Below are 14,981 nucleotides of genomic sequence, written 5' to 3'. Positions count from 1 at the left end.
TAGTATTATTATTTCTTAATGATTTTGTTGTTGGTCAATCTAAAACGCTTTCTATCCTCGGGGAAAGTTTCCTCCGCGCTTTTCAGGCTCCCTCCCTCCTGGCAAATACCCCGGCTGGTTTGGTGCGAGTTCTTTGAAATCTGCCATCTTCTTTGCAATAAAAGAGAACGGAGCTGGCGGCTGATTTGGTCAGGCAGCGCAAAAAAAAATTGAAGATTATTCCTTTTTGACCGTTTCGCCCTGTCTTGGGGTGTGGGGTTTTTTAGGAGGGGGGAGCTGTGCCGCTTGCTGCGTAGTTGAGCCTTAAAGGTTTTTACCACGGAAGGCTGGTTAATTTACAGTGTAATCTAGTTGTGGGTTAGGTGTGTTATTACTTAGAGCTCAAATTGTACTGCTGCAAACCAATTGTCAAGCCGTGGTGGCTTTTACCACCGCTTCTCAAATTGATTTGGTTGAGGCCGGCGCGCCGCTGTCAACAGGCGAGAGCGGTTTCAGCCCCTGAAATCATCAGGCACTTGTCCTCTTGTTACTTCTTTCAGTAAAGCAGGTAATTCCCTGCAAGGTTGTCGAAAGAGCCCTATAAAACTAAACCTGTTTTCCTCTTCCAGCGTCGTTATAAGTAGGCGACTTGTCCTTCTCGCCCTCCTCTTCTCTTGGCCGGATTGCTACGAGAAGGAGTTTTCTTCTCCCTTTGCATTCGTGAACCTCTTTTGATTTGCTTGTTGCATAAGCGTGCGTGTTTAATATTGATAGAGGAACTTTATTTCAAAGAGCTCGAGCCTGAAGAGAAGCAGTAAGTGTCTCGAACTGATTAGAATTCCCTTTTTTTTTAAGTAGATGGCACTTTACATAATGCGTTCAGGCTCAGCGAACACAATAGGGATGGGAGTTTGGAGAGGCTTCGACAGATTTAGCGGAGAACAAAGGTGCGGAGAGCAGATCGCTCGATCCTAGTGAGGAGCTGCCTTTGCCGTGCTGTTGTTAAGCTCCTGCTGGAATTTTAGGACTATTTTCCAATGTTAGTAACCTTGTGAAAAACTCTACTTTTGGTTGGGGCTGGAATTTTCCATGCTTGCTTTGCCCAGAGGTGATTTTTTTTATTATTTTTTTTTATTTTTTCAAGCTCAAACAAACGCAGAGAACATTATCCCAGTGCAGATTACAATAAAGAACAGATGTTATCTAACACACCTATCGCTGGGGTATCGAAACGTTACGTGCAAGTGAAAAATCACACCGTTTCTGCCTGAGCGGGGTTTGATTCTTCCTTTTATTGCTTGGTGTAGCCACAATTGTTTCCTCTGTTTGTGAGGTTTTGACAAATTACTGGTTGGAGGGAGCCTTCTGCAAGGAGATGGGTCTTGGAGGAAGAGCTCAGGTTTGCTCTGTCGTTCTCCGACGAGGACTTGCACCACCTTCTGCTTTCTGAATGTGGTCTCTCCTGTTCTCAGGATGAGGAGGGGGGTGACCTCTTGCTCGGTGAGACGCCAAAAAGCGCCCTCTCCCAGGTGAGGTGGTAGAAGGTGTCGTGGAAATAGATCCAGAAGAGTTTATTGCGTGGTGTAACGCGCAGGGATCTTCCTTCTCTGACCATCCAGAAGCCTGAAAAGAGCAGTGGTTTTCCAGCTGGGCGCTTCCTCAAAGATCAAAAGCGGAGAGAGGGAAGGAGAATTAAAAAAATGGAAAAAAACGCAACTTCATGGGATTTAAACCGGGTGCCCGCCCCCAACGCATTCAAAGTCAGGGATTTGGTGTTTTATTTTTTTATTGTCGCATTCGTTGCACGAATGAGATTCGTCAACCCGGAGCCTCGGGACGGCAGAAGAGTTTGCTCCAAGCGGTCGACGCTCGCAGGTGGAAAAGCTGAAGAGGAGTCACGATGCCAAGAGCTGCGAAGAAACGGCTGCTCCCGCTTTTTCGCCGTGGATTTCCTTTCGGATGAAAGAGTTGCCGCTCCGAGTTGTCTTAAAACTCTTCTCCGCTTCCTTTTCTGCTGTCTCGAATTTTTGTAGCTCCTGAGAAGGAGGTGAGCAGGATGCTTCAGATAAAAATAGTAGTCTGGGGAGCGTTAGCTCTTGCTAAGGAGTATCTCCTTAGTATTCTTACTCTTGCTCTTTAGTGCTAATTGCTCTTATGTCTACAAACATTTTGTTCCTGTTCACCCTTTGGGCAAGTAGATAATAGTCTAATGTGCTGGAAAGTAGCTGCAGTTTAATCACTTATTCATATCTCCGTCAAATCACGAGCTGCCTTTTGTTTTATCCGTTTATGGATTTATTTTATTTATTTTTTTTTAAATCGTGTTTATCCTAAAACTTCGAGCCCTGCATTGTTAAACGGCAAAATCTCTGTAGTAACGTTTCGGTGGTTAAAAGCGATCGACGCTGCTTTTCTGCCATCTTTCTGTTTGTCTAATTTTGGAGGCGGCAGCTTACGCAAGAACCTTTCTCGTCCTTTATTCGCGTGAAACGTTCTAGCAAGATGTCAGTTTGGACGCTATTCTAATTAGCCGGCTCATTAACGACGCGTTACTGCCTGATATCAAAACGCTGGAAATCTGTGACTGGGGTGTTACTGGTAACTCGTGCTCCCGGAGCATCAGTGGCAGCTTCAGGCAAAGAATTCTTATTTTTAAGGTCTATTTCTCCCCTTTGGAGTTGCGACTTCAAACTCTTAGGATGGTTTTTTAATATTAATTAATTTCCCTCGAGTCTCCAGAATTTGGCATCGTAGGGTACTATAGGCCTTGATCTGCCTGTGGTTTTTCTGCCTCAAGTACGCACAGTTTTTTTATTTTATTTTTTTTTTACTTGGAAGCTGGGCTGTTAAGAGCTTTTTCTTTTTTTTTTTTTTTTTTATCGAACACCACGGTAGTAACATTCACTTAAGTCGTGGCTCAGCGCAAAGGATGTTCTGCCTGCAAATCTGCTGACTTGCTTAGACCCTTCTGCAGTGCGTTGCGACGGATAATGACCAATTATAGATAATTACAATTATTAATGAGCTTCCTGGCATGGATAGAAGTGCTGTGTTATACCTCTTCTTGCCTCACCTTATCTTTAGCGTCCCCGTACATGGTTGTAACACCAGGACTAAAAATTTTTATGTATTTATGTAGGTTTTTTTTAAAACTGCTGCTAAAATCTATTTTATTTAAAATAGAATAGTTCAATCAGAAGGGATCTTCAATGCTCCTCTCTTACTAAGCGGTTGAAAAGGTGACACAGGAGTGTTAGCTGATCGGTTTTTCTCCAAAAAGACGGCAAATCTACCTCCGCCTCGCTCTTTAAAGACTTCCCTGAGCCCCGAATGTGTCATCTCATCCTTAGCACGTGCAGAATCTTTTTTTTCTCTTTGATTTTTTTTTTTTTTTTAACTGGTTGGATTTCCAGCTCTTCGTTTCGAGCGTCTTCTTGCGGGTGCGGTTGCAAATCCATCTCGCGTTCTTCCGTCGGCACGTTCCTCTGCCTCCGCTGTTGGCCAACCATCGCCACCAGCACCTCTGGCTGCATTTGGAACCTCTTTTCCGAGCTGGTCTTCTCCATCAAAAGCTTTTCAGAAGGCTTGACACCTGCAAGAACTATTTTTTTGAGGTTGCGCTTTACTTTTACATTTATTTTATTTTTTCCTTTAAGTACAGCACTTCCTAATTTACTTCTAAAACAAAGCGTGGCGTTCGTGGGAGGAGAGGGGAGGAAGGTAAGCGACTTCCAAGTGTAAAAAGTCTAAATTTGTTCTTAATACGACGCGAGTTCTTCTCGAGAAACGCGGGTTTGGAACTTGGCAGCACGATGGAAACGAGAATTGTTTGGAGGAAGGGATTCTTCAAATTCAGCCTCTCCTGGGCTATTTATATATGGATTTAGGTGAACTCTTCGTGTTTTTTCCTGCCTTTCCGTCTTAGTTAACCTTTTGTACAAGTTCATACCTCTCGAAGAGGGAGGAAAATCATGTCCACGTGTTTTTCCTAACCACGAAAAGCAGCAAAAAACTGTCTTTCTAAGGACTATACGTGCGTGTCTGCCTTCTGCCTGCTTTTTTGACGAAGGATTTCAAACTGAAACACACCTTGGGCCTCCCAAATGATCGTCTCTCTCGAACACCTCGAAAAATTGCAAATATTTACAAGTTTGGTTCTGTTACCTTTGCTTTTTGGCGTGTAAAACCACTTGTTCTTAAGCCATGATAGCTTCTAATATTATCTTGCTGGTGCAGCTCGAGAGATGACGACAAACGACTTAATTTTCTCTTCCGTCAGTGCGTTGATGATCCCTTTGCGGGGAGATCTCGTCTGCTTTTCGAGCTTTGCTCCGTTTTTTTCCTAGATAATTGGGAAAACGCATTTTGATCGGGAGTTGATCAGCAATTGCCGCAACGAGCGGGAACGCTCCTCCGAAGCTCTGAGCTGCTTCTTGCGGAAGATGCCGAACGTTAAACCCCGTCGCCGTTTTTCTAGTCCCACCGGTGAAATGATCACTGGTTTGACAGTTGATCCGAGAACACTGGAATGAGGCAGGATAAACGGGAATGCGATGAAAGCTCGGTAAATGTTTCTTCCACATAGATAAGTCAATAAAATATTTGATTTTTCATGACACGAGGTAGCGTCCTGTTCCAGATGCCTGCGTTTTTTCGCATCTATTTATATTGCTCAGGTAACCGTTTCCGGGGGGAATTATCCACGGGCGCCGGCGGAGCATTTTTAATTTTCGACAGCTGCTCCGTGTTTGGAATTTCACCGCGCAGGCTACAAAGAGACGTCGCCCTTCGGCAGGACAGCCGGAAGAACGCCGGTATTTGTGCGAACGCCGCGTGCAGGGAGAGTTTGGGTTACTTCTCGGTTCTCCGAGGCGCTGGGCAGATCATCAAAGGTGTTTTTAATGACGTGACAATCTTAACTTCTTTTTGTCTTTCAGATTTATCTCCTCTGCAGAGGATCTTACTCTTGGTGCGGTGCTTAGAGAGTTGGCCGCTTGTTTCCTAACATACCTGTTAATACTTAGTTAGTGAAATAAATTACTTTCTATTGCTCTTCTATAACTCGTTAACATTTTAGCTTAGCTCCTCCTATTTTTTTTCCCCCTTCCTTTCATGTTCTGCTCACATCACAGTAGCAAAAGGGAGAGAAATACCTTTTTGGTCCTTTTTTGGTTCCTTTTCTCTCCTCTCTTCTCCTTTCCCCTCAATTCTTTCCTTGAAATCCATGGTGGGGGAAAGATCTTCACTCGATATATTTGGCCCTACCTCTTCTACTTCAGCTCGAGCTGTAGCGTGGGATCACCTACTCGGGCGAGAGAGTGAGTTTGAAGTTCCGCGTAAGCGTTAAATCACGTCCACGTCCCGTCGTCCTGCAGAACATCTCGAGCTCCGCGTCCGAGGGCCACGCTGGAACCTCGTCTTCCAAGGCTCTCTTTGAAAAATAGAGCGCGTTAAGCTCGCGTTTGGCTTTTATTTGCACACATGAAAGTAATATAGTAAGAAGGTGTTAAAGCACCTCTTGAATGTGTGACTCAGGCTCGCGGAGCTATTTCTCGAGCGACTAAATTTGGGGAACGTGAAAATTTCGCCTCGTCTGCAAAATACACTTGGCATTTCTGAAGATCGTCGCGCTTCGAGAAGGGTTTCTCTGGCGGATTCTCCGCCTTTCGGAAAGGCGGCGGGCGAAATTCTCCTTCGGGGCGTAGAAGATAGAGCCGCGCGTCTTATTTTAGGCATCTCTTTTTTATCGAAAGCTCTCTCTGGCTTCAGCAAGTCATTTATTTCAGATTTCTTATGCGTATCTCTCCGGGATGCTGGTTTATATTTAAGGAAAATGATGGTCTATTCTTTTTTAGCTGGGTTTTACGCGGGTTTTTGCGAGTCCGAGTTGCCACGGCGAAGCTCGGCTTTTTTAAAGCGACTTATTGAGTTGAAGCGCGAAAAAAACCCCAAAACACCCCAAGAAAATGACATTGAAGGAGAAACTTTAATAGCTGGGTAAAATGATTGCGCTCAAACTTTTAGGTAATTGTTTTTCCTTTGGGAGAAATCAGGTCCAGCAGTATCCTTACAAAAGAAAATTACTACTGAAAGCAAAGGGACATGAGGAGGAGGATTTTCAATGTGTTTTTTGGGGTTTTTTTTCCAAAGTCTGTTGTATTCCAGTCAAAATTGGAGCAAATATAAACAGGGGGAGACTTTATTTCCTTTTACAGCGTTGCTGGATTGTGAAACGCGACGGGAAGTTCACGCGTCAGCTTTAAATATTATTCCCCCTCTTATTTTACACGATGATTTGTTTCCGATAAGTAATAACTCGGGAAATCCCGACGCGGCAGTGGGAGAGAACACGTCCGAACGTCTTTCCTTCGCTATGAAAAATCGAATCTTCTTGACGTTGCTGAGGACAACGTGGTAGCGTCCGAAAGGCTTAGAAAATGTCAAGGTAGTAAAAAAAATCACTTATTTGGAAAGTCAGCGCTGTAGGTTCTTCCCAAATGGAATTCAGATACGTCAGGGGGGACTTACATCCCTTGAGACAATTTAGGAGGGATTTATTTTATTAGTGACTTTGTTTGATTTGTCTCGATCTGGGAGCAGCTGGATCCGAACGAGAAACGCGCCCGTTGGGATTTTCGCGTCTCAAGATACGCACGAGGCTAATTAACGTAAATTCGTTAACGGCCAGGTACGAGTTTTACCTTTAGAGAAAAGAGTCTGAGCTCAGAATGGAGCTGAGCTGTTTGAACAGGGTTGGGAAATAAAGATGACGGATGATTCCGGTGCTTCTTTTTTGTCGAAACCGATGCCCCTCGATTTCCCCGGTCGCTTAGTTTCATCCTACCAGTAGGAAATCATCGTCACCGTTCTCCCCTTTCCCGATTCAGAGCCTGTTCCTCTAATAATCCCTCCCTTTCTATATGTACATGTATCTAAACCATAATCTGTGATTTAAATTATACTGTTACTAGGGAAAAAAAAAAATTCTAATATCTAAAACCGTACAAACAATGTCTTTAAGCATGTTTTAGCTCTCGTGGGACAAGCGATGCAGTTTTTTATTTTCCTGTGCTTTTAATATCCTGCACTTAGCTTGGAAATAAAAGAAGCGAAAAGCCACAGAGTTCCTTAGAAACATGATCTGCGATTTGTTAAAAAGAAAAAACACAATTCTAATGTAGCTATTTTTTCCTCCTAGGTTTTACCATCTAACACTTAAACTTGGATCATCTCTTGTTCATCAGCTTGAAAATCATAACAGCCCCCAAAAGTGACAGTTGAAAGAAAAAAAAAAACCCCAAAAAAGCTGTGACAAATGGACAATATGTCTATTACTAACACGCCAACAAGTAATGATGCTTGTCTGAGCATTGTTCACAGCTTGATGTGCCATCGCCAAGGCGGAGAGAGCGAAACTTTCGCCAAACGGGCCATCGAAAGCTTAGTTAAAAAGCTAAAGGAGAAAAAAGATGAGTTGGATTCTTTGATTACAGCTATAACCACAAACGGAGCTCATCCTAGCAAGTGCGTTACGATACAGAGAACGCTGGATGGGAGGCTTCAGGTTAGTACAAGCGCAAAAAAAAGCAGATGTTTTCCTCTTAGCCAAGCTGGAGCCACGAAGGGAGTGACGCAGGAGCTTAGAGTGTTGAGGAAGAGTAGCTCTTCTCTTTGCATCTTCTCTTTCGGGACCGCTGCGGTAGTAGAAAATGTCTTTTTTTTTTTTTATTAAATTTTTTTTCAAAAGGAGCGGAAGGCGTCGCGTGAGCCGTTTCAAAACGAGTGTGCGCGTGGCACTTAAAAAAAGGCAAAAAAAGCAGGGTCACGTAACAAATTGGGCTGTTTATCCCGGTATTTTCGCTCCAAGCTTCTGTTTCGCTCTGTGTTGGTCAGCGGCGTGAAGAAAAAATCCCTCGCTAAGGTACTCCAAGGAGTCTGCGCTGAGGATTTACGTTAGATCGTCAGTACCTGCTCAGCTTGGGTTGCGATTTCCTCGTTCCAGGACACATGTCACGGTTGCTGGCTTAGCTTTCTGTCTACCCTAGAAGCATTTCTTTTCTTTTATTTTTTTTCCAGTCTAACGGATTGGCATCCTTCTACCGGGAAATTCCTTCTAGCTTAGCTTAGCGCCTCGTTCCTCTTCTTCTGGGGCATCATCCACGGTGGGGACGGTGACCATACGTACCACGTTAAGCACAAAATTCTGCTTCTGCCACTTTGTATCGAGGTTTTGTTGGGTTTTTTTTGGCTTCAGAATCACAAGCGTTGACTTAACCGTAGCTCATCCCTCCCAGAAATTCATGTCTGTTGAGCGCAGAATGTGGGTAAACTGGACGCCACCTGATTTTTTATTTTTTTTTTTTTCATTTTTTATGATTTTCCTTTTCACATTTGGATGGTGGAGAGAGGTTGTGTCCTTTGTCCCCTTCCACCTTTGCTCTTAACACAAACGGAAATGCTTCGCTCCTTTTCCCAATCGCCTTTTGTGTCTGACTTTTTAGGTGGCCGGTCGCAAGGGATTCCCTCACGTGATTTACGCTCGTCTTTGGAGGTGGCCTGATCTTCATAAAAACGAACTCAAGCATGTTAAATATTGTCAGTATGCTTTTGACTTAAAATGTGACAGTGTCTGTGTAAATCCTTACCATTATGAGCGCGTAGTATCGCCTGGCATCGGTAAGTACCCTCTCCTTTTCCAAAGGTGGGAAGAAAACGGGAAACATTTTCCTTTTTTTAAGCCTAGAAAAGACAAGCCCTGAATTAGAAAACTTAACTTTTCATCATCTCATTGTAAATTATTTTTGGATGCTCTTGCCTGGCTTCTTAATGGAATATTTTATTTACAGTCCAAACGCTTCGTGGCTTTCGTTTAAGTCTTTCCGTTGGCTTCGCGGGCGGTTCTTACACTCCGTGTGTACCCGAGGAGTAACTTGTGTTGTGAGGGCGGGGGGGGTGCTCCTACTAATCCGTAAAAGTTTATAAACTTGAACGTTCCAACTTTATTGAAGTTCTTGACGTCCGTAATCCTCCACACCCTCTTTTTCTTCTTTTTTTTTTTTAAAGATCTCTCAGGACTGACACTACAGAGTTCCGGTGAGTAGTTCTCGTTGGCGTTGCCGCGGGCGCGACCCGCGTTGACGCTCGCCCCTTGAACCCTCAGGAAGGGAACGTAGAGAGCGGGTGGAAATTTGCCCTCTCTTGCTTTCGAGGAGCTCACGAGAGGAAAAACTTGATAAATGCTCGAAATTGAGGCTTCGGCTCAGGTCGTGGGTATGTTCGGTTTCCGTTGGAAACCCCAACAAAAGTAAAAATAAAAATAAAAAATAAATAGGAAAATAAAAGCCTCGCCGTGGATTGCTGATAATTTAAAAAAAAAAAACAAAAAAAACCCTAAACCAAACTATCTGAACCCCCAAGAACTTGTGCACCTGTGTGATGTACTAATTAATTAACTTGAGAATTGTAGGTGCTAACGATTTAAGAAGTAGCTCGATAAGGAAATAATAATTCGGTCATTAATATGCGGTCGAACGAAGCCGGTCGAACATTCTTGCTCTCGCTGAAACGTGAGAGTAATTGGAAATTAAATATGAAATGAACATTATTCAGAAATCTGAGATTGTGCAGCTTTATTTCAAAACTTATTTTTTTTCATTTTGATTTTTTTTCCTTTCCAGAAGGAATTCGTAGAGAAGGAAATTTGCATAATCCGATCGTTTCGGCACCTTATTAGAAATATTCGAGGAAAAAAAAAAATGACTTAACCCCAAACGACCCGACAAACGAACTTCACAAGCTTGAACTTGTGCGCTCACCTCCGCTAATTTACGTCTTCTGGGAAAAAAAAAATAAAATAAAAATCTTTTTTGTACAGAATCAAAGCTTTGCTCGCCGGCAGTTAAATACTTAATAAATGTTTCCTCGTCCTGCTACTGGTTTTGCAGCAGGAAACAGCAAATTACCCACAAATTTGAATATATTTTAAGGCCGCTTTAAAACTGAGCGTGGGAACTAACGGAGCGCACGAATTTTACTTGAACGTAGCTTGCAGAGAAATAAATTCTCATGGTCCTTAAGCCCTACGTGAAATATTTTATATTAGTCGCAACTTTTTTTTTTAGCGTTAGATTGTCTTTGAACGCAAATTTGACGTTTCTAATCGGTTTGGATGGGGGTTGCTCCAAGACACCTGAAATTCTTTACGTTGCGCTCACGAATTAGGTTTTTTGGAGCTTTATGTACGTTCTTCCTCATATCCTAGGAGTTGATTGATTAGTTACTATGTGAACATATAGTTAAAAGCTTGGCAAAAAGTATATTTTTCCTTTTTATTAACCGTGTCCTGTCGCTTGACGGACTAGAAAACGAAACCATGGAATCGTAGGTCGTTAGGGATTATAAGGAACCTTGAAAGATCGTCTAGTCCAACCCTTAAATGCTGTTGGAGTGTGCAAACCTCGTGTCTGATAGCAGCAAAATAAAGTTTGCTTTTCCACCCCGTTACGTTTCGACATTTCCTTGAATTATTGGTAATAATAGTTTGAGTCGCATCGTTACGGCTCGAAAGCAGCGTTAACTCCCTAAAAAGTGCTTTTTTTTTTTTAACCGTCGGCTCCTCCGCAGCTCCGTCAAGCATGTTGGTGAAAGACGAATACGTTCACGACTACGAGGGGCAGCCGTCGTTGTCTTCTGCCGAAGGCCATTCGGTCCAGACCATCCAACATCCGCCGAGTAACCGGGCGTCTACGGAACCTTACAGCACCCCGGCCATGTTAGCTCCCACCGAGGCCAGCACTACCAGCACCACTAATTTTCCCAACATTCCTGTGGCTTCGACAAGTAAGATATACCCAGAAATACCCAACGCGGAAGCTCAAATATAGTTTGGTGGTTTTTTTTGTTTTTTTTTCCGATGTAGATGTTGCGTTACAACCCAAGCGGGGCGGTGGTACGGGCTCGGAAGCGTTAACGTAAGGTTTTAACTTGGAATCGCCGAATAGTTGAGGTTGGAAAAGATGGGGCAGAATTACATCCCCGCTCCCGCCGGCCACGCTAGCCCTGATACAAGCCACGATGCCGTCCGGCCACCTGGACGCACCCTGCTGGCTCGTGTTCATCAACCGGTTCTCAACCGAGATCCCTCTTCCGCTGGGTCACCCTCCAGCCGCTCGTCTCCCAGTCCGTAGCCCCGCGTTGGGTTATCGTGGCCAAAGCGTAGGACCCTGTTGAACTTCATCCCGTTGGCCCATCGACTCAGCCTGTCCGGGTCCCTCCGCAATAACGTAACTTGTCCCCGTGTCCCAGGTTTTGCTCGGTGACGCTGACGCTGTACAAAGCGTTACAAGATCTTTTTGGTTCATGATACACTCTTAAACCAATTAACCGCCGTGACCGTTGTTGGAATAATTTCTCTAGGAATGGAAGAATTTTAATTTATTTTTTCGGTTACGATAACGAGCGGCACGACGAACGGCGGCATCGAGAGGTTTTGGGACAATTCGTTCGTGACAAAAGGAGTGAATCAATTAATATTTCCAATTTTTCGTACTTTCCTGGACGTGTTTGGTACGAGAGGAAGCGTTCGCCCACGTCAAACCTCACGCTTCGCTCCGGCAGGATACGTACACAAGGTCGTGAAGCTCGGAGGGATTTCACATCCGCTTCGTCACTCCGTGATCAAAAACATGTTTTTTAATTTTGGCTGACAAACTTTTTGCCTCGAACTATGGGGTTTTTTTTGGCCAAGCTGACATTTGTCACCAGCAGATATAAAAAAGGAGGGGTGATTTAATTGCATTGCCTTTGCACGATTCATAGTCAATAATTTTTTGTCAGTGGAGCCAAGTAGACGGGGAAAAAAAAGTAAAAAACTCATTTTTAGGTTTCCCTTTGAGATTTCTGGGCGTTAAATTCTGTTAGCCACGCCGGTTTGAGAGTGCAAGAGGACTTGGGAACCTGATTATCAGTTGGCTGAGCTGAAACCTTTGAAAAGCCAGTTCTGTTCACCCGTTCTGAAATACCTGTAGTTTGACTTGAAAGTTTAGGTGAGTCTTGAAGTATTTATTTGGTAGGAAGAGAAAAAAAATACCCCAAATCAGCAGCTTTCTCAGGCAGGAGGCCAGTGATGGATGCAGGCACTGTTTTAAAAAATAAAATACTGTTTGGTATGTTTTGGAGGAGAAATTGGAGCAAGTGTCCTCCTCAGGAACAGGAATTTTAAGTTTTATTGGACCTGCTGTTGGCCTGGTTGGATTTTCACCGAATCTACTCCGGTTATTTGATTGAAAATTGCGACGTCTTGCCGTTGGACCTGAAAAACGGAGATGGGAACGAAACACGCGGTCGATAAATCCGAGTTTCGACATTCAAGTCGAAATTAGCCCACGTGGAGCGTCTCGCTTTGAGTTGCCCAGGAAAAAAAATAAAAAATACAAATATTCTAGAAACCGAGTGGCCATAGTTGGGTGTGTTTTCCTCCCCAATTAGCTCAGCTCTCATTTTAATGAAAATTTTGGCACGTTCCTCAAGAGGTAGCGTGTTCTTTTAGTGGTTTTTTTTTTAAATCCGGGTTCCGAAACGGTCAGGATTCGAAGGGAGACGCGGAAAAACTCCCTTTAAAACCGCTTCTTTCTTTTTCCTTCTTTTTTTTTTAAATTCTAGATAGTACTACAACTTGGACTGGAAGTCGGACGGCGGCTTACACGCCTACCATACCTCACCACCAGAACGGGCATCTTCAGCATCATCCACCCATGCACCCCGGACATTACTGTGAGTAGCCCGGCTTTCCGAATTTTTTTTATTATTTATCGAGCCGCCGTCACTGCGTTCGCTCTGTTCTTCCAGTTCAATCACACACAGAAGGTTCAGGGTCGAAAGGCACCTCGAAAGATCATCCAAGAGCAAGTGCTCGACGGATTTTCCCTCCGTTAAAGCCGCAGATATTCAAAATTCCAAATTCGAGATAGAAAAATCGAGAAATACGGTGGAAATTCAGAATCGTACCTCGCAAAAGCAACGTTTCCTTTCGAAACCCGCCCTTAGTGCTTCGTAAATATTTCCTCTGCGGGAGAGAAAGTTGATTTTCGGGATGCATCGTTTGGAGAGTTTTATTTTCTTTCGAAACTTGGAGCTTCCTGGCCGTTGAAATTTTTTTGAAAATTTTACGTTACCTCTTAACGATCCGCGTTGAGCTTGAGAAGATGCGTGACCGATACTAAGAGCGTATTCGGTTTTATTTTCTTTAGAAAAAGAGTTATTTTAGCGCTTTTTTCCGTCTTCGGGGCGTATTTCTTAACGGTGGAGTCCACGGCACGCCAGGCAACTTGCTGTGTGATCGCTGAAATTAATGAACCAGGATTTTGGACACTTTTTCTATCCCTCTAAAAGATTCTTGCCCGACTTGGGGGCAGGTGTGAAGCCCGAATCCTGTTTCTGTTACGTCTCCGTGTCCTGTTTCTGTTACGTCTGTCTGGTTTCTGCTCCCTCCTGTTGAGCAACGCTCAACCTTTCCTCCTGGGATACTAACAGAGATTTTGGGCTTTACTCCTGAATTTTTAGAGTGAATTTTTCCACAGACGTTTTTCTCCCCTGTCAGATTTGGCCAATCGATTCAGAAATTACCGGGATTTATAACATCTGGCATCCTCACGGGTCTTTTTTTTTATAGGAAAACAAGTTAAGGAAGAAAAATCTTATTTTTCCCCTCGTGTAAAACGAATTGTTTTCTTTTCAAGGGCCAGTTCACAATGAACTTGCATTCCAGCCGCCTATATCAAATCATCCTGGTGAGTAAAGTCTAACGCAAATAACTTTGTGTTTTGAGTCTGATGATTTTGTGTAGCGAGTGCTCTGAAATTTCCAAATTACGTGTTCAAAAAAGGAGGGGAAAGAAGGAGAGGAACCAGTTTGTGATAGCTCATCTTTCAAATTCGGGCCTCTCTTTTGAAATAGTGAACTAATACTCCCTGAACTAACTTTAATTTAGTTGTCCGAGTCGAAAATCGTGGTTTTCAAACCCACACCCGGCCGCTTCCTACCCCGGGGGCGTCCGAATTCGCGACGTCCTCAATCCTAAATTCCTCAAATTGCGTTTTACGAGCCCCGCGCTCGCTTAATTCTTGATCTGTTCTCCAAGCTCCGGAATATTGGTGTTCCATCGCCTATTTCGAAATGGACGTGCAAGTCGGCGAAACGTTTAAGGTCCCTTCGAGCTGTCCCATCGTTACCGTCGACGGTTACGTGGATCCTTCCGGAGGAGATCGCTTTTGCCTCGGCCAACTTTCCAACGTGCATCGAACAGAAGCCATCGAGAGAGCGAGGTATCCCCAAAAACTCCAGCTCTTTATTTTTTTTTTGACTTTACCCATCTTGCCTAACTTGAGCGGTGTGTAAATTAACGCATCGCGCGACTCCGCTGCGCAAAAATCCGATTGATGGTGGGTTTCTTTCGGGATTTTCTTCGCAAGGTTGCACATAGGGAAAGGGGTGCAGCTGGAGTGCAAAGGCGAAGGCGACGTGTGGGTGCGATGCCTGAGCGACCACGCCGTCTTCGTGCAGAGCTACTACCTGGATCGAGAAGCCGGGCGCGCGCCGGGCGACGCCGTTCACAAGATTTACCCCAGCGCCTACATAAAGGTTGGTTCGAGGAGGGGAAAAATAATCCGACAACCCAAAACTTGGCTGCGGAAACTTTAGGCCTAGAGACAATTGGGATCTATTTTTTTTTTTAAAAACACATTTTGGTAAAGAATCAAATCTGAGAAAGTTAAGCGGGACTCACCTCCCGGTTTTATTCGCCCGCAAATCCTGGGATTTCACAGATTATTGAGGTTGGGGGTTGAGAGAATCTTTCCTTTGTGGCTTTTGTAATTTGATAATTTTTCTTTTTCCTCCTTTTTAAAAAAAACAATTTCAAGGTATTCGATTTACGCCAATGTCACCGTCAGATGCAGCAACAGGCTGCCACCGCCCAAGCTGCAGCAGCCGCTCAAGCCGCGGCG

The 14,981-nt window shown here is 44.0% G+C and overlaps 1 protein-coding gene across 1 annotated transcript in view; it reads left to right on the top strand.

The window, feature by feature from the left end:
• Positions 1-7,294: 7,294 nt before the first annotated feature.
• SMAD4 (SMAD family member 4) overlaps positions 7,295-14,981 on the top strand; it is a 9,290-nt gene continuing 1,603 nt past the window's right edge. Inside the window, exons 1-9 of the mRNA XM_009870257.1 lie at positions 7,295-7,543; positions 8,481-8,655; positions 9,043-9,072; positions 10,603-10,818; positions 12,640-12,750; positions 13,716-13,766; positions 14,117-14,300; positions 14,448-14,616; positions 14,898-14,978. Of these exons, the coding sequence (XP_009868559.1) occupies positions 7,295-7,543; positions 8,481-8,655; positions 9,043-9,072; positions 10,603-10,818; positions 12,640-12,750; positions 13,716-13,766; positions 14,117-14,300; positions 14,448-14,616; positions 14,898-14,978 (1,266 nt within the window). The remainder of the gene's footprint in view (positions 7,544-8,480; positions 8,656-9,042; positions 9,073-10,602; positions 10,819-12,639; positions 12,751-13,715; positions 13,767-14,116; positions 14,301-14,447; positions 14,617-14,897; positions 14,979-14,981) is intronic.

The sequence above is a fragment of the Apaloderma vittatum genome, unplaced genomic scaffold (assembly GCF_000703405.1).
Source record: "Apaloderma vittatum isolate BGI_N311 unplaced genomic scaffold, ASM70340v1 scaffold545, whole genome shotgun sequence".
Taxonomy (NCBI): Eukaryota; Metazoa; Chordata; class Aves; order Trogoniformes; family Trogonidae; genus Apaloderma; species Apaloderma vittatum.
Note: the sequence above shows the minus strand (reverse complement) of the source record. Positions and strands in the feature narration are given on the sequence as shown.